The sequence below is a fragment of the Oncorhynchus gorbuscha genome, linkage group LG03 (assembly GCF_021184085.1).
Source record: "Oncorhynchus gorbuscha isolate QuinsamMale2020 ecotype Even-year linkage group LG03, OgorEven_v1.0, whole genome shotgun sequence".
Lineage (NCBI taxonomy): Eukaryota > Metazoa > Chordata > Actinopteri > Salmoniformes > Salmonidae > Oncorhynchus > Oncorhynchus gorbuscha.
In genome coordinates this window covers 11,571,055-11,589,290 of record NC_060175.1, presented here as the reverse complement: position 1 = coordinate 11,589,290, position 18,236 = coordinate 11,571,055, and the positions used below count along the sequence as shown (strand labels likewise).

The 18,236-nt window shown below is 42.8% G+C and overlaps 1 protein-coding gene across 3 annotated transcripts in view; it reads left to right on the top strand.

Annotated features, from left to right (window-relative positions):
* Positions 1-18,236, top strand: part of LOC124025817 (acid-sensing ion channel 1) — a 393,661-nt gene that overhangs the window by 326,883 nt on the left and 48,542 nt on the right. For all 3 annotated transcript variants that reach the window (XM_046339148.1, XM_046339144.1, XM_046339147.1), the window contains one exon: positions 6,957-7,084. In XM_046339148.1, the coding sequence (XP_046195104.1) occupies positions 6,957-7,084 (128 nt within the window). The remainder of the gene's footprint in view (positions 1-6,956; positions 7,085-18,236) is intronic.

The following is an 18,236-nucleotide window of genomic DNA, read 5'->3' as shown; positions in this document are numbered from 1 at the left end:
AGGGAGGGGGGGAGGGGGGGGGGGAGGGAGGGAGGGAGGGAGGGAGGGAGGGAGGGAGGGGGAGGGGAGGGAGGGAGGGAGGGAGGGGGAGGGGAGGGAGGGAGGGAGGGGGGACGGGGGAAAGAGGGAAACAGGTAGGGAGGGAGGGGGAGGGAGGGAGGGAGGGAGGGAGGGAGGGAGGGAGGGAGGGAGGGAGGGAGGGAGGGAGGGAGGGAGGGAGGGAGGGAGGGAGGGAGGGAGGGAGGGGATGGATATCCAACAGGACGAATACCGGTCAGTATGGGGAGATACATGGGGGGGGGGTGAGAGGTAGGGAGGAAGGGGGAGGGAGGAATGCAGAGTCAATCATCCAATCCTCACAGATCTTCAAGATGGCATAAGGAGGAAGAGGGGCTAATATTCCACCTTGGAGTTAGAGAAGTATGTGGTCATACCACAACAAACCTTGAACTAAAAAGTGATTTTTTTAAAGTCAAGTACTCAAGTATGTCAAACATGCAGTGTTTGTAAATGTGAAACCACTTCAAAAGAGTCAACAGAGAACAAACATTAGCTACTTGCAAAGGAAAGGAAGATAGGCAGGCAGACAGACAAGAAAACTAGTCCATGTAGAATTGATTTCCAAACTCTCAGTTTCAAAATCAACTTTAATGAATCTGTTTTTAAACTAAAATCAAGCGCTGATATTTCCAGAAGACAAATAATATCATTGGTAGATCAGAAGCTTCACATGTTCCTCTTCACCAACTATGAATCTCGCTCTGGAAATTCAACCCTCGACACAGTTGGACCACAGCTGCAGTGAAAACGGTACATTATCGACTCTTTGTAGATCGAGACGGATTGGGGTCGATTTATCGAATGCTTCTTTACTGTCGTTTAATTGTACCTCTTGTCAGGAATGATTAGTTTCTGCATGAATCAAATGAAAGAATATGGCGGTAGTCCGATGAAAATCAATACAGTGCTTCTCTCTGCGACTGTGTGTAGACGTAGTGTCTGTGTGTAGACGTAGTGTCTGTGTGTAGACGTAGTGTCTGTGTGTAGATGTAGTGTCTGTGTGTAGACGTAGTGTCTGTGTGTCGTAGTAGTGTCTGTGTGTAGACGTAGTGTCTGTGTGTAGACGTAGTGTCTGTGTGTAGACGTAGTGTCTGTGTGGAAAGACTAGGGTTGCACATGTTGGGGAATATCCAGAGGTGGAAACTGTTCGTGGGAATGAATGGGAATATATGGGAATTAATGGAAATATATGATAATTAATATTAATACCATTTAAATGTATATGTTTTTTGCATTGGATATATTTACCATAACATATGGAGACAGAAACATAAACCTTTTACCTGATCATAAGTAGACATATTTAAATCCTTCCAATAGAAATGTTAAAAATGACTTAGTTACGAATGGAACTTTAATTAAATTACTTGATTCTTTACATGGGATGATTTCACTGAACAACAAAAGAAAGAGAATATTGAATGATCCCCAATGATCCATCGCATTTCCCAAAAACGTTTTCATACATACAACAACTTCTATGTCTTCTCCCTGAACATCCTCAATGTCCACCTCTTGAACATCAGACTCTGAGGCCTCATCTTCGCTGTCACTTTCCAACCTTGTTGAGGAAGGTTCGTTGTCAGGCTCGAAAAGCCTCAAATTTGCCCGGATGGCCACCAATTTTTCGAACCTTGTATTAGTCAGCCTGTTACGTTCTTTGGTGTGTGTGTTCCCAAACAAGGACCAGTTGCGCTCTGAGGCAGCTGATGTTGGTGGGATTTGGAGGATTATTGAGGCAACAGGGGAAAGAGCCTCAGATCCACAAAGTCCCTTCCACCAGGTGGCTGATGAGATGTTTGGCACGACTGCCATATTGCATCTCCATCCCAAAGCCTTTGCTTGGAAGTGTTCTTCGCCAGACTGCCAAGAACCTTTCCTTCATCCAGGCCAAGGTGGCGAGACACGGTAGTGATGACACCATAGGCCTTGTTGATCTCTGCACCAGACAGGATGCTCTTGCCAGCAGACTTGGGGTCCAACATGTACGCTACGGCGTGTTTGGGCTTCAGGCAGAATTCTTCATGCATTTGGATGTATTTCAGAACTGTAGTTTCCTTTGCTTGGAGCAACAGTGAAGTGGGCAGGGCAGTACGGATTTCTTCTCCTACATCTGCAAGCAGTGTCTGAACATCAGACAGGATGACATTGTCTCCTTCAATCCGTGCAATGGCTACTGCTATAGGTTTCAGGAGTTTCAGGCTGCTTACCACTCTCTCCCAAAATACAACATCCAGAAAGATCCTCTTGATGGGGCTGTCCACATCGGCAGACTGTGATAAGGCCATTTCTTGGAGTGATTCCTTCCCCTCCAGGAGACTGTCAAACATGATGACAACACCACCCCAACGGGTGTTGCTGGGCAGCTTCAATGTGGTTTTCTTATTCTTCTCACTTTGCTTGGTGAGGTAGATTGTTGCTTTAACTCAATGATCCTTCACATACCTAACAATTTCCTTTGTACTCTTGTAGAGTATATCCATCGTTTTCAGTGACATGATGTCCTTGAAGAGCTAATTGCATGAGCAGCACAGCCAATGGGTGTGATGGGAGGGTAGGACTCCTCCACTTTAGACCAAGCAGCCTTCATGTTTGCAGCATTGTCTGTCACCAGTGCAAATACCTTATGTTGTCCAAGGTCATTGATGACTGCCTTCAGCTCATCTGCAATATAGAGACCGGTGTGTCTGTTGTGCCTTGTGTCTGTGCTCTTGTAGAATACTCATTGAGGGGTGGAGATGATGTAGTTCATTAGTCCTTGCCCACGAACATTCGACCACCCATCAGAGATGATTGCAATACAGCCTCCTTTCTCTATGATTTGCTTGACCTCCACTTAAACTCTGTTGAACTCTGCATCCAGCAAATGAGTAGATAAGCATTTCTTCGTCAATTCTTCATTCGTATTCCAACATTGAGGCCAAATATGCTATTTTTAACAACGTAGCGGTGACAGATCGCAGTGAAAGGAGGAACCTAGGTTCTGAGGTGCCCTGCTCAAGGCCCTGGAATGTTCCCTTGGCAATCACTAAAATATCTCTGTATCCCTTCTCAAGAAGAGCAGTGACTTACTGGTAAAATATATCTGATACCTTCTTTTATTATAATTGTTTTTTTTTTACCCCAATATCGTGGTATCCAATTGGTAGTTAGTCTTGTCCCATTGCTGCAACTCCCGAAGGTCGAGAGCCATGCATCCTCCAAACACGACCCAACCAAGCTGCACTGCTTCTTTGCACATTCGCTTAACCCGGAAGCCAGCCACCAATGTGTCCGAGGAAGCACCGTACACCTGACCCCTGGCCCGCCACAGGAGTCGCTAGAGCGTGATGGGACAAGGACATCCCTGCCAGCCAAACCCACCAGAAACAATTGTCAAGTAAAAGATACAGTACACGTCAGTGATTCTGCAATAAGTAGGGCAGAGAGCTGCAGTAAGTAGGGCAGAGAGCTGCAGTAAGAGGGGATCAAGTGAATCAGCCCCTATGGATTTATGATCTGTAGCAAAGCACTTAGTCCTTCATAAATATCAAATGGTTGTGATGAAAATAAAGTCTGTGACTCTATTCGTGCATCACTGGGCTCCCGAGTGGCGCAGTGGTCTAAGACACTACATCTCAGTGCTAAAGGTATCACTACAGACACCCCTGGTTTGAATCCAGGCTGTATCACAACCGGCTGTGATTGGGAGTCCCATAGGGTGGTGCACAATTGGCCCAGCGTTGTAAGGATCATTGTAAATAAGAATTTGTTATTAACTGACCAGTTAACTAAAGGTACAGCGCTGCTAGCTGTGCCACTAGAGATCCTGGTTTGAGTCCAGGCTCTGTCGCAGCCGGCCACGAACGGGAGACCCTTTCGGCGCCGCACAATTGGCCCAGCGTCATCCCGGTTAGGGGCGGTTTGGCCGGCAGGGATGGGCACAATGCACGCTGACAAGGTCGCCAGGTGTACAGTGTTTTCTCCAACACATTGGCTTCCAGGTTAAGCAACCAGTGTGTCAAGAAGCGGTGCTTCTTGGCTGGGTTGGATTTCGGACGCACAGGTTCTCAAACTTCGCCTCTCCCAAGTTCGTACGGGTGTTGCAGCGATGAGACTGTAACTACCAATTGGATACCACGAAATTGGGGAGAAAAAGGGGTTAGAAAATAGAAAATACAATCTGTTTTGAGGTGACTAGATGACTCCCTCTATTGGAATGAGAGGAATTTTCAGACGATAATTTTAAACGGGTTGCCAGCTGAAGCAAAACATTTTTTAAAACAACATGATTTTCAGTTTTGTCTAGTATGGGATCAGAGGCTATCAGAACCTTCTGGGGCAATGGGGCAATGGGGGGTGGAGTTTTGTTTCAAAGATTTTACCACTTTCTGAAATTCTGGAATTTGGCAAGAAATATGTTGATTTAACTTTTCTAACCAGAGATGGACATCTATTTCTAAAATGTCTGAAGGACTGCAAATCTATCAGATCTAAAAACAGTATAACCAGTTGGATGGGGGTAGAGGATGGATAGAGGATGGATAGGGGATGGATAGAGGATGGATAGAGGATGGATAGGGGATGGATAGAGGATGGATAGAGGATGGATAGGGGATGGGGTTACAGGATGGATAGAGGATGGGGTTAGAGGATGGATAGAGGATGGATAGGGGATGGATAGAGGATGGATAGGGGATGGATAGGGGATGGGGTTAGTGGATAGAGGATGGGGTTATGGATAGAGGATGGATAGGGGATGGATAGAGGATGGATAGGGGATGGGGATAGGGATGGATAGGGGATGGGGTTAGAGGATGGATAGGGGATGGGGTTAGAGGATGGATAGGGGATGGGGTTTAGAGGATGGATGGGGGGGTTATGGGGTTAGAGGATGGATAGGGAATGGATGGATAGGGAGGGGTTATGGGGTTAGAATGGATGGATAGGGGATGGATAGGGGGGGTTAGAGGATGGATAGAGGATGGATAGAATGGATGGGGTTAGAGGATGGATAGAGGATGGATAGAGGATGGATAGAGGATGGGGTTAGAGGATGGATAGGGGATGGGGTTAGAGGATGGATAGAGGATGGGGTTAGAGGATGGATAGAGGATGGATAGGGGATGGATAGAGGATGGATAGGGGATGGATAGGGGATGGGGTTAGAGGATGGATAGAGGATGGGGTTAGAGGATGGATAGAGGATGGATAGGGGATGGATAGAGGATGGATAGGGGATGGATAGGGGATGGGGTTAGAGGATGGATAGAGGATGGGGTTAGAGGATGGATAGGGGATGAGGTTAGAGGATGGATGGGGGATGGGGTTAGAGGATGGATAGAGGATGGATAGAGGATGGGGTTAGAGGATGGATAGAGGATGGGGTTAGAGGATGGATAGAGGATGGATAGAGGATGGGGTTAGAGGATGGATAGAGGATGGGGTTAGAGGATGGATAGAGGATGGGGTTAGAGGATGGATGGGGGATGGGGTTAGAGGATGGATAGAGGATGGATAGAGGATGGGGTTAGAGGATGGATAGAGGATGGGTTAGAGGATGGATAGGGATGGGGTTAGAGGATGGATGGGGGATGGGGTTAGAGGATGGATGGGGATGGATAGGGATGATGGGGGGGTTAGAGGATGGATAGTGGATGGATAGGGATTACAGGATGGATAGATGGATGGATAGAGGATGGATAGGGGATGGATGGATGGGGTTAGAGGATGGATAGGGATGGGGTTAGAGGATGGATAGGGGATGGGGTTAGAGGATGGATAGGGGATGGGGTTAGGGATGGATGGGATGGGGTTAGAGGATGGATGGGATGGGGTTAGAGGATGGATAGGGGATGGGGTTAGAGGATGGATGAGGGGATGGGGTTAGAGGATGGGGTTAGAGGATGGATAGAGGATGGGATGGATAGGGGATGGGGGGGTTAGAGGATGGATGGATAGGGGGATAGAGGGGGGTTAGAGGATGGATAGGGGATGGGGTTAGAGGATGGATAGGGATGGATGGGGTTAGAGGATGGATAGGGATGGGGTTAGAGGATGGATAGGGGATGGGGTTAGAGGATGGATAGGGGATGGATGGATGGGGATTTAGAGGATGGATAGGGGATGGGGTTAGATGGATGGATAGGGGATGGGGTTAGAGGATGGATAGTGGATGGGGTTAGAGGATGGATAGGGGAATGGGGTTAGAGGATGGGGTTAGGGGATGGATATGGGATGGATAGGGGATGGGGTTAGAGAATGGATAGGGGATGGGTTAGAGGATGGATAGGGGATGGGGTTAGAGGATGGATAGGGGATGGGGTTAGAGGATGGATAGTGGATGGGGTTAGAGGATGGATAGGGGATGGGGTTAGAGGATGGATAGGGGATGGGGTTAGAGGATGGATAGTGGATGGGGTTAGAGGATGGATAGGGAATGGGGTTAGAGGATGGATAGGGGATGGGGTTAGAGAATGGATAGGGAATGGGGTTAGAGGATGGATAGGGGATGGATAGGGAATGGGGTTAGAGGATGGATAGGGGATGGGGTTAGAGGATGGATAGGGAATGGGGATAGAGGATGTATAAGGGACGGATAGGAGATGGGATGGGGTTAGAGGATGGGTTTAGAGGATGTATAGGGGATGGATAGGGGATGGGATTAGAGGATAGATATGGGACTGGGTTAGGGGATGGAGTTAGAGGATGGATAGGGGATGGATGAGGTTTGGGATAGGATAGGGTGTAGGCTACTCCATTGCAGTTGGAACATCAATGATATAAATCATTGTGACATTCATCTGTTCTTCTGATTACTAATTGTGATAAGATTTTCTTTTTGTTCAGACTGGGTAACACCTGGAGCTTCATTTTTTTGGGATGCATGTTTCTTGTCTTTCCCTTCCTCTCTCCAGATGAGACATCATTTGAGGCAGGCATCAAGGTCCAGATCCACACTCAGGACGAGCCACCCTTCATTGACCAGCTGGGCTTTGGAGTGGCCCCAGGCTTCCAAACCTTCGTATCCTGTCAGGAACAACGGGTAGGCTGTCACTCAATCAATTCATCAATCAATTAAGACTGCCATTAGTGGCTCTAACCAATTTGGGCTTGCTACAGGGAAGGAAGGCACAACATTGTTCAAAACAAATGATGATTGTCTCAGTTATTGTTGTTGTCGATAAGTGGTAGGTTGTTTTGCTGTTCATGATTCCTGATGATGTCATCCTGCTACCAATAAAGGGGCTGAAATATGTAAGTGTATTTTCAGCTACTCAACCAGCATGCACCATTTCATTGTATTTATTTCTGAAGGCCGTGTTCTTGTTGAAAGCAGGATGAGGTAATTCTGAAACCTAGTCAGTCAGTCAGTTTCACCTTAAACAGACTCTGACCTCTCCACTGTCATTTATTTTTCCTGTTACATTATGGGAATCTCATCAGTGGCTTGGTGGAAATCCACACTTTTCCAATCAGTGCTCCCATGCCCTCTTTGTCTCTCTGGGAGAGAAGAGAACCCACCTCTGAATAATTCCATATGATATATACCCATCAGGGGTTGGAACCTTCATTATTATTATCTTAATTGTTTCATTCTGAACTGAAACACTTTTTTTGTACCCTTCCGAGTGAAAAGAAGGAAGCCTGTACAGAATACAAATATTTCAAAACATGCATCCTGTTTGCAATAAGGCACTAAAGTAAAACTGCTAAAAAAATTGTTGAAGAACTGTATTTTATGTCCTGAATACAACGCATTATGTTTGGGGAAAATCTAACACAGCACATCACTGAGTACCACTTTTCATATTTTCAAACATGGTGGTGGCTGCATCATGTTATGGGTATGCTAGTCCTAGGCAAGGACTATGGCTGTTTAGTATAAAAAATAAGTGGAATAGAGTAAAACCTGGTTCAGAATGCTTTCCAATAAGCACTGGGGGACAAATTCACCTTTCAGAAGTACAATTATGCCAAATCCACATTGGCGTAGCCTAGTTACAGTTTTGACTTAAATCGGCTTGAAAATCTCTGGCAAGACTTGAAATTGGCTTTCTAGCAATGATCAACAACCAACCGACTGACTGACCAACCAACCAACCAACCAACCAACCAACCAACCGGCCAACCAGAGCTTGAAGAATAATAATACATATTGTTCAATCCAGGTGTGCAAAGCTCTTAGAGACTTACCCAGAAAGACTCACAATTGTGTGATGCAAAAATTCTAGCTAAATGCTTGGTGCATAGAATTAAAAAGGTTTTGTCAGATAATATTCATCCTAATCAGACAGGTTTTTTACATGGACGATACATTGGCGATAATATAAGACAAGTACTGGAAAAAATAGAATACTATGAAATATCGGGAAACCCAAGCCTGGTGACCAAGCTGACTTTGAAAAGGCTTTTGATGAAGTACGACTGGAGTTTATTTATAAATGCCTGGAATATTTCAATTTTGGAGAATCTCTTATAAAATGGGTTAAAGTTATGTATAGTAACCCTAGGTGTAAAATAGTGAATAATGGCTACATCTCAGAAAGTTTTAAACTGTCAAGAGGAGTAAAAACAAGGTTGTCCACTATCGTCATATCTATGTATTATTGCCATTGAAATGTTAACTGTTAAAATTAGATCCAACAATAATATTAAGGGATTATAAATCCAGGGATAAAAAACAAAGGTGTCGTTGTACGCTGATGATTCATGTTTTCTTTTAAAACCACAATTAGAATCCCTCCACAGCCTCATATAGGATCTAGAATCTAGAAACGGTTTCTAACCTCTCAGAATTAAAACCAAATTATGATAAGTATTGAATCACAAAAAAATGCAACTTTTACATTACGGTGTAGTTTACCAATAAAATGGTCTGACAGGGATGTGGACATACTCAGTATGCATATCCAGAAAGAAAGAAATTATCTTACTCCAATTCATTTTAATAGAAAGTTGGCAAATATCAATAAGATCTTGCTACCATGAAAAGGAAAATACCTGTCTATTTGTGGAAAAATCACCCTGATTAACTCTTTAGTCATGGCACAGTTTACCTATTTGCTTATGGTTTTGCCTACACCCAGTGACCTGCTTTTTAAATTCTATGAACAAAAAATATTCAATTTGATTTGGACAAATGTAAAAGGGCCTATTTACTGTATATAATGAATATGAATTCAGGGGACAGAAATTATTAAATATTAAAGCATTAGACCTCTCACTAAAGCATCAGTCATACAAATCAGTCATTTAAGTTAGACTTAAATCCTGAATGGTTCTCTTGTAAATTAGTAAGAATGTCTCATCCCATGTTCAAGAAGGGCCTTATCCCGTTTATTTACATTTCATCTGCTCACTTTTGGTTATTTGGAATCAAAATATTGTTATTTTTTAAACAAGTCTTAGAAAGTTGGTTGCAGTTTAATTTCAGTTTAATCCACCTGACAAGACAGAACAAATAATAGAACAAATACTGTGGTTAAACTCAAGTATACTAATTGATTTAAAAAACTAAAAAAGGTATCATCTTTGTAAATTATATCATAATTAGACCTGGTGTAGTTATGTCACACATGCAGCTAACACAGACATATTGAAATGTCTGCTCTACCCATAATTACAACCAACTAATTGCAGCATTACCACAAAAATTGAGGAGGCAAGTGGAAGGGGAAAAAGTAAGGAACTTGTTTGTCAGCCTTGCATTAAAGATCAACAATGGTTAAAGAAAATTGTGATAAATAAAAAATATATACCAGTTTCATTTAAGCACCAAAAAATTGACAGCTGTGCCATATAAATTGCCAAATAGTTGGGAAGATATTTTCTATGTACCGATTCCATGGCACATGGTTTATGAATTGACATGCAAAAGGACGCCGGATTCAAAACGTAACATTTTTCAATTCATATCTTTTCGAGTACAGTCTTGTATTAATGTATTATTATTACCTCATCAGTTCTCATTACTGAACGTCGCAAACTCTTTGGATATCTGCACGAACCCTAGCTTCCATAATGAATCAGCGATATACAAATTGGCGTAATTCTTTATTTACTAACTAACTAATCAAATCACATAATTACATAAACAAGCAATATAGTTATTGGGTAATAACACAATGCATTGATAAGTCCCTAGTGGGCTAAACCGGTATGACAGCTCAGTAGACAATGGAAAGGGGTGGGGACAGATAAAAAGCGGGAAAGGCTAAATGGATTCACGACACACAGTTGATAATTATATTAATTGAAATGCTAATCCTTTGCACATGGACGGCCGCTCATTTGAAAATAATTGCAATGTATAAATTGACGCCCTTATGTCGTTGTTGTCTTCTCTTTTGGGCTCGCCGGTCCATCTGCTGGAGAGTCAGTTCATCAGAGAGTCTCTGGTTAACTTCCCCAGAAGTCACAATGTCTTCTCTGTTAGAATCACCGGTCCATCTGCTGGAGAGTCAGTTCATCAGAGAGTCTCTGGTTAACTTCCCCAGAAGTCACAATGTCTTCTCTGTTAGAATCACCGGTCCATCTGCTGGAGAGTCAGTTCATCAGAGAGTCTCTGGTTAACTTCCCCAGAAGTCACAATGTCTTCTCTGTTAGAATCGCCGGTCCATCTGCTTGAGAGTCAGTTCATCAGAGAGTCTCTGGTTAAGCTATGGGTTCCCCTACAGGAACTCCACCCCGTTCAGCTGAAACGGTGGCGCAGGGAATGCAAAAACATTCTTAGAAATATTTAACCTCCACACATTAACAAGTCCAATACCTCAAAGGGAAGATAAACACCTTGTTCATCTACCCAGCGTGTCAGATTTTTTACATGTTTTACGGCGAAAACACAGCATATATTTATGTTAGACCACCACCAAAACAAAGAAAAAACGTAGCCATTTTTTCAAGCAAAATATAAATTGACGAAAGCAGGATTAAAAAAAAAATTATTCACTAACCTTTTGAAAATCTTCATCAGATGACAGTCATATGACATGTTACACAGTACATTTATGTTTTGTTCGATAATGTGCATTTTATATCCATAAATCTCGGTTTACATTGATGCCATGTTCAGAGAATTCTCCAAAATATCCAGAGGAATTATAGAAAGCAACGCCAGATAACAGAAATACTCACCATAAACTTTGACTAAAGATACATGTTCTACATATAATTAAACAGATACACTGGTTCTTAATGCAACCGCTGTGTCACATTTTTTTTACGTTACGGAAAAAGCCTAACATTGCAATAATCTGAGACGGCGCTCAGACGTAACAATATTTCTCCGCTGTGTCGGAGTCAACAGAAATACAAAATTACAACATAAATATTCCCTTACCTTTGATGATCTTCCATCAGAATGTAGTGCAAGGAGTCCTACTTCAACAATAAATCGTTTTGTTTCATAATGTTCAATTCTAGTGTCCAAGTAGCAGCATTTGCTACCACTTTCAGCTCAAATGCCCAAAAAAATGACTTCTGGTCCAGGATAACTTAGCATCAAAACTTCCAAATTACATATTACAGGTCGACGAAACTGGTCAAACTAAGTGCAGAATCAATCTTCAGGATGTTATAATCATATAGATCCAATAGCATTCCAACCGGACCATTCATGTTCATCTGGGGCTGATTGGAACAGCCGAAGCACTCAAAGACAAACGCGCCTCAAGCACATGGAAATCTTTTGCGACACTTACTACTTTCCTTCCCATTAGGTCAAGGTTCACAGCAAATGCTCCATTACACTTTTTACTGAATGAGGACATCTAGTGGAAGACATAGGAAGTGTTTCCAGATCCATAACTTGTTGGGAAGGGAGGGGGGTATGACGTCAAAGTTGCCCCAACTTTCAGGATTTCAAAACTAGTTTGGAAGATTGCCTGCCCTGTGAGTTCTGTTATACTCACAGACATAATTCAAACGGTTTTAGAAACTTCAGACTGTTCTATCCAATATTAATAATAATATGCATATATTAGCAATTTAGGACAGATTTTGATGCAGTTCACTATGGGCATGCAATTCTTTCAAAGGGGAAATACTGCCCCCTATCTCTAACAGGTTTTTACTTCCCCAGAAGTCACAATGTCTTTCGTAGTTTTCTCAGCGGCTCTGGATAGTGTCTGTTGTAATGGATAAGTCAGGTGTACAGATGGTCGTTGCATAGAATAGATGCTTCCGCGGTTGTCGGTATTCTCGTACTGGACTTATGTAATTTCCAGCTGCAGACTAGTAATTCTACGTCTAGGATTTGCTCTCATTCTGTAGTGATCGATAGTCTCAGAGTTGAACCATTTCCAGCCGTGTAGCCAACGCTACACGCTGTATGATCTTAACCATTTCACATGTAGCGTCAGTTTCATGTTCTCTAGTCTAATGGCCTATAGAGTTGTAGTTCTTAACCATTTCACATGTAGCGTCAGCTGCATGTTCTCTAGTCTAATGGCCTATAGAGTTGTAGTTCTTAACCATTTCACATGTAGCGTCAGCTGCATGTTCTCTAGTCTAATGGCCTATAGAGTAGTAGTTCTTAACCATTTCACATGTAGCGTCAGCTGCATGTTCTCTAGTCTAATGGCCTATAGAGTTGTAGTTCTTAACCATTTCACATGTAGCGTCAGCTGCATGTTCTCTAGTCTAATGGCCTATAGAGTTGTAGTTCTTAACCATTTCACATGTAGCGTCAGCTGCATGTTTTCTAGTCTAATGGCTTATAGAGTTGTAGTTTTTAACCATTTCACATGTAGCGTCAGCTGCATGTTTTCTAGTCTAATGGCCTATAGAGTTGTAGTTCTTAACCATTTCACATGTAGCGTCAGCTGCATGTTCTCTAGTCTAATGGCCTGTAGAGTTGTAGTTCTTAACCATTTCACATGTAGCGTCAGCTGCATGTTTTCTAGTCTAATGGCCTATAGAGTTGTAGTTCTTAACCATTTCACATGTAGCGTCAGCTGCATGTTTTCTAGTCTAATGGCCTATAGAGTTGTAGATCTTAACCATTTCACATGTAGCGTCAGCTGCATGTTCTCTAGTCTAATGGCCTATAGAGTTGTAGTTCTTAACCATTTCACATGTAGCGTCAGCTGCATGTTTTCTAGTCTAATGGCCTATAGAGTTGTAGTTCTTAACCATTTCACATGTAGCGTCAGCTGCATGTTCTCTAGTCTAATGGCCTATAGAGTTGTAGTTCTTAACCATTTCACATGTAGCGTCAGCTGCATGTTTTCTAGTCTAATGGCCTATAGAGTTGTAGTTCTTAACCATTTCACATGTAGCGTCAGCTGCATGTTCTCTAGTCTAATGGCCTGTAGAGTTGTAGTTCTTAACCATTTCACATGTAGCGTCAGCTGCATGTTTTCTAGTCTAATGGCCTATAGAGTTGTAGTTCTTAACCATTTCACATGTAGCGTCAGCTGCATGTTTTCTAGTCTAATGGCCTATAGAGTTGTAGATCTTAACCATTTCACATGTAGCGTCAGCTGCATGTTCTCTAGTCTAATGGCCTATAGAGTTGTAGTTCTTAACCATTTCACATGTAGCGTCAGCTGCATGTTTTCTAGTCTAATGGCCTATAGAGTTGTAGTTCTTAACCATTTCACATGTAGCGTCAGCTGCATGTTCTCTAGTCTAATGGCCTATAGAGTTGTAGTTCTTAACCATTTCACATGTAGCGTCAGCTGCATGTTTTCTAGTCTAATGGTCTATAGAATTGTATCCATTACAACATGGGGACTCTGTCCCGGCGTTCTCTGACTTATTGTACATTTTGTATGAAGTAGTTTTAAGTGAGATTCCATGACGCCTGTTGTAATGTCTGGCCTCACAGGGCGTGGCCACTGACTAGTTAAAACTTTACATCTTAGTATCTCATTTAGAAGTATCTTGTTTAGTATCTTATTTAGAAGGCCAACATCACATTACATCTTCTCACAAATAGTTTCATATTTACTAATTAATTTTATCGAACATCTACTGTAGATGTAAACCTGACAGCTGGGAAATTTACATTTTAAGAGATACAGTTATGTGTTTCCTGTCCTTCATGAGATCAACAAATGAAACACACTCGACATGACTTAAGTGTCCACGGACCATTCCCACATTCTCAAAAATATAAATATTGTTTAATTCTCCCATTTTGGGGATTAGGAGTTTTGGCAAGAGAAGCTCTTTGTTCTCCATAGACTTTCTCCCTCAATACTGCATGGCAATTTTTACCAGGTATTTATGACCGTTGTAAAACCTGATATGGGAGAGAGAGTGAGAGAGAAAGGGGGAGCCACGATATACACCCAAAAAGGGCCACGTCGTGACAACAATACCCACTTTACCCGGAAGCCACCTGCACCAATGTGTTGGAGGAAACACCGTGTATCTGGCGGCCGTGTCAGCGTGCACTGCACCCGGCCCGCCACCGGAGTCTCTAGTGCGTGATGGGACAAGGACATTAGGAGGCGCGCACACCACCCACCGCTTCCTAGTATATTACTCATTAATGTTCAGTCTCTGGATAATAAAGTTGACTAACTCAGGGCGAGGGTTTCTACCCAGAGAGACATCAGGGATTGTAATATACTCTGTTGCACGGAAACATAGCTCTCTCGGGATATACTGTCTGAGTCGATCCAACCAGTTGGGTTCTCAGTTAAGTTCACGGACAGGAATAAATATCTCTCTGGGAAGAAGAAGAGCGGGGTGTATGTTTCATGATTAACGACTCATGGTGTCATTCTGATAACATACAGGAACTCAAGTCCTTTTGTTCACCCGACCTAGAATACCTCACAATCAAATGCCGACCGTATTATATCCCAAGATAATTTTCTTCAGTTAAAGTCACGGCCGTGTATATCCCCCCTCAAGCCGATACCACAACATTCCTCAAAGAACTTCACTGTACTTTATGCAACCTAGATATCATGAGGCTGCATTCATTGTAGCTGGTGATTTTTACAAAGCAAATTTGAGGAAAAGGCTGCCGAAGTTCTATCAACATATTGACTGTAGTACTTGCCCAGAACATTTCCTGTAGCAGCAGCTACTCTTCCTGGGGTTTATTATGGATCCACAATAGTTCCTGCCAAGGCAGCATCTCCTCTTCCTGGGGTTTATTATGGATCCACAATAGTTCCTGCCAAGGCAGCAGCTACTCTTCCTGGGGTCCAGCAAAAATAACACATTAAGGCACATCACACACAACAACAAAAAACAGTACACCATAAAACATCATTACACAACTACATACGTATCTACAACACAAAATACAACAATATTACAATGTACGTGTGTGTATATTGTGTGTGTGTGTATGTGTGAATGCGCACATTTGTTTATATTATCAATCCTGCCATGGCCACTTATGTCTTGGTGTGTGTGTCCGGTGAATGAGTGAGAGAGACAGAGAGACAGAGAGACAGAGAGAGAGAGAGAGAGAGAGAGAGAGAGAGAGAGAGAGAGAGAGAGAGAGAGAGAGAGAGAGAGAGAGAGACAGACAGAGAGAGAGACAGACAGACAGACAGACAGTCAGTCAGACAGACAGACAGACAGACAGACAGACAGACAGACAGACAGACAGACAGACAGACAGACAGACAGACAGACAGACAGACAGACAGACAGACAGACAGACAGACAGACAGAGAGACAGAGAGAGAGAGAGAGAGAGAGAGAGAGAGAGAGAGAGAGAGAGAGACAGACAGACAGACAGACAGACAGACAGACAGACAGACAGACAGACAGACAGACAGACAGACAGACAGACAGACAGACAGACAGACAGGCAGGCAGGCAGACAGACAGACAGACAGACAGACAGACAGACAGACAGACAGACAGACAGACAGACAGACAGACAGACAGACAGACAGACAGACAGACAGACAGACAGACAGACAGACAGACAGACAGACAGACAGACAGAAAGGAGAGAGAGAGGGGGGAGGAGAAAGAGAGAGAAAGAGGAGATAGAGAGGTAGGCATCCCGTGGTCTGCAGCCACAACACCATCAGCATACATAATCCCACCGCAGCCTGATTAGACCTGTAGTGAACACACACCAAAACACACTGACATCGACACACACACACACAAACACACACTAACACTCCCAGCATTAGAGAGAGGTTCTGTCCCAGATTTCATTAATCTAATGCAATACAGTCACTTCCAACCCTTTTGTTCCAAAGCTCTCCATTAACGTGAAACTGTTTTGGTGCAAATATATAAATGAAAGGTCCGATGCAGCCCTTTTTATCCTAATATCAAACCATTTCTAGGTAACAATTAAGTACCTTACTGTGATTTTTCAATTAAATTGTCAAAATAGAAATGAAAATAGCTTCTAAGCAGAGAGCAATTTCTCAAGGAAGAATTTTGCTAGGACTGTCTGAGTGGTCAGAGTGGGGAGGGGCAACCTGAAAATACTATGTTATTGGCAGAGGTTTGGAACTCTGTTTCTTATTGGTCTATTTACTGCCTGCTGATGTCAGGCCAAAACTCCAACCCACCAAAACAGGCAGAAATTTCAGGTGTTTAAAAAAAAACAGCTCTTACACTAAATGGGCATCATCATCAATTTCACAGTGTTATTCCAAACTCATACTGTGGAAATATACGTATACAGTGCATTTGGAAAGGATTCGGACCCTAGACTTTTTCTAAATTTTGTTACAGTCTTATTCTAAAATTGATTAAATCATTTTAAATCTACACACAATACCCCATGATGACAAAGCGAAAACAGGTTTTTCAACATTTTTGCAAATGTATAAAAAATAGAAAACAGAAATGTTCAGAGTCTTTGCTATGAGACTAGAAATTGAGCTCAGGTGCATCCCGTTTCCATTTATCATCCTTGAGATGCTTCTACAACTTGATCAGAGTCCACCTGTGGTAAATTCAATTGATTGGACATGGTTTGAAAAGGCACACGCCTGTCTATATAAGGCCCCACAGTTTACAGTGCATGTCGGAGCCAAAACCAAGCCATGAGATCGCAGAATTTGTCCATAGAGCTCTGAGACAGGATGGTAAACTGAGGCACAGTTCTGGGGAACGGTACCAAAACATGTCTGCAGTATTGAAGTTCCCCAAGAACACAGTGGCCTCCATCATTCTTAAATGGAAGAAGTTTGGAACCACCAAGACTCTTCCTGGAGCTGGCTGACCAACCAAACTGAGAAATCAGGGGAGAAGGGCCTTGGACAGGAAAGTGACCAAGAACCCGATGGTCACTCTGACAGAGCTAAAGAGTTCCTCTGTGGAGATGGGAGAACCTTCCAGAAGGACAACCATCTCCGCAGCACTCCACCAATTAGGCCTTTAGGGTAGAGTGGCCAGATGGACGCTGGTCCTCAGTAAAAGGCACATGACAGCCTGCTTAGAGTTTGCCAAAAGGCACCTAATTGACTCGCAGAGTCAAGAATCTCTGCTCTGATGAAACCTAGATTGAAGTCTTTGGCCTGAATGCCAAGCGTCGCATCTGGAGGAAACCTGGCACCATCCCTGGCGGCAGGGACTGGGAGACCAGTCAACCTGACAGAGCTTAAGAGGATCTGCAGAGAATCATGAGTGAAACTCCCCAAATACACGTGTGCCACGCTTGTAGTGTCATACCCAAGAAGACTTGAGGCTGTAATTGCTGCCAAAGGTGCTTCAACAATGTACTGAGTAAAGGGTCTGAATACTTATGTAAATGTAAAAAGAAATCTAAAAACCTGTTTTTGCTTTGTCATTATGGGTGATTGTGATGTCATTATGGGGTATTGTGATGTCATTATGGGTTCTTGTGATGTCATTATGGGGTATTGTGATGTCATTATGGGGTATTGTGATGTCATTATGGGTTATTGTGATGTCATTATGGGGTATTGTGATGTCATTATGGGGTATTGTGATGTCATTATGGGTTATTGTGATGTCATTATGGGGTATTGTGATGTCATTATGGGGTATTGTGATGTCATTATGGGGTATTGTGATGTCATTATGGGTTATTGTGATGTCATTATGGGGTATTGTGATGTCATTATGGGGTATTGTGATGTCAATATGGGGTATTTTGATGTCATTATGGGGTATTGTGATGTCATTATGGGGTATTGTGTGTGTAGATTGAAAAGGGGAAAAACGATTTAATACATTTTAGAATAAGTTTGTAACGTAATAAAATGTGGAAAAAGTCAAGGTCTCTG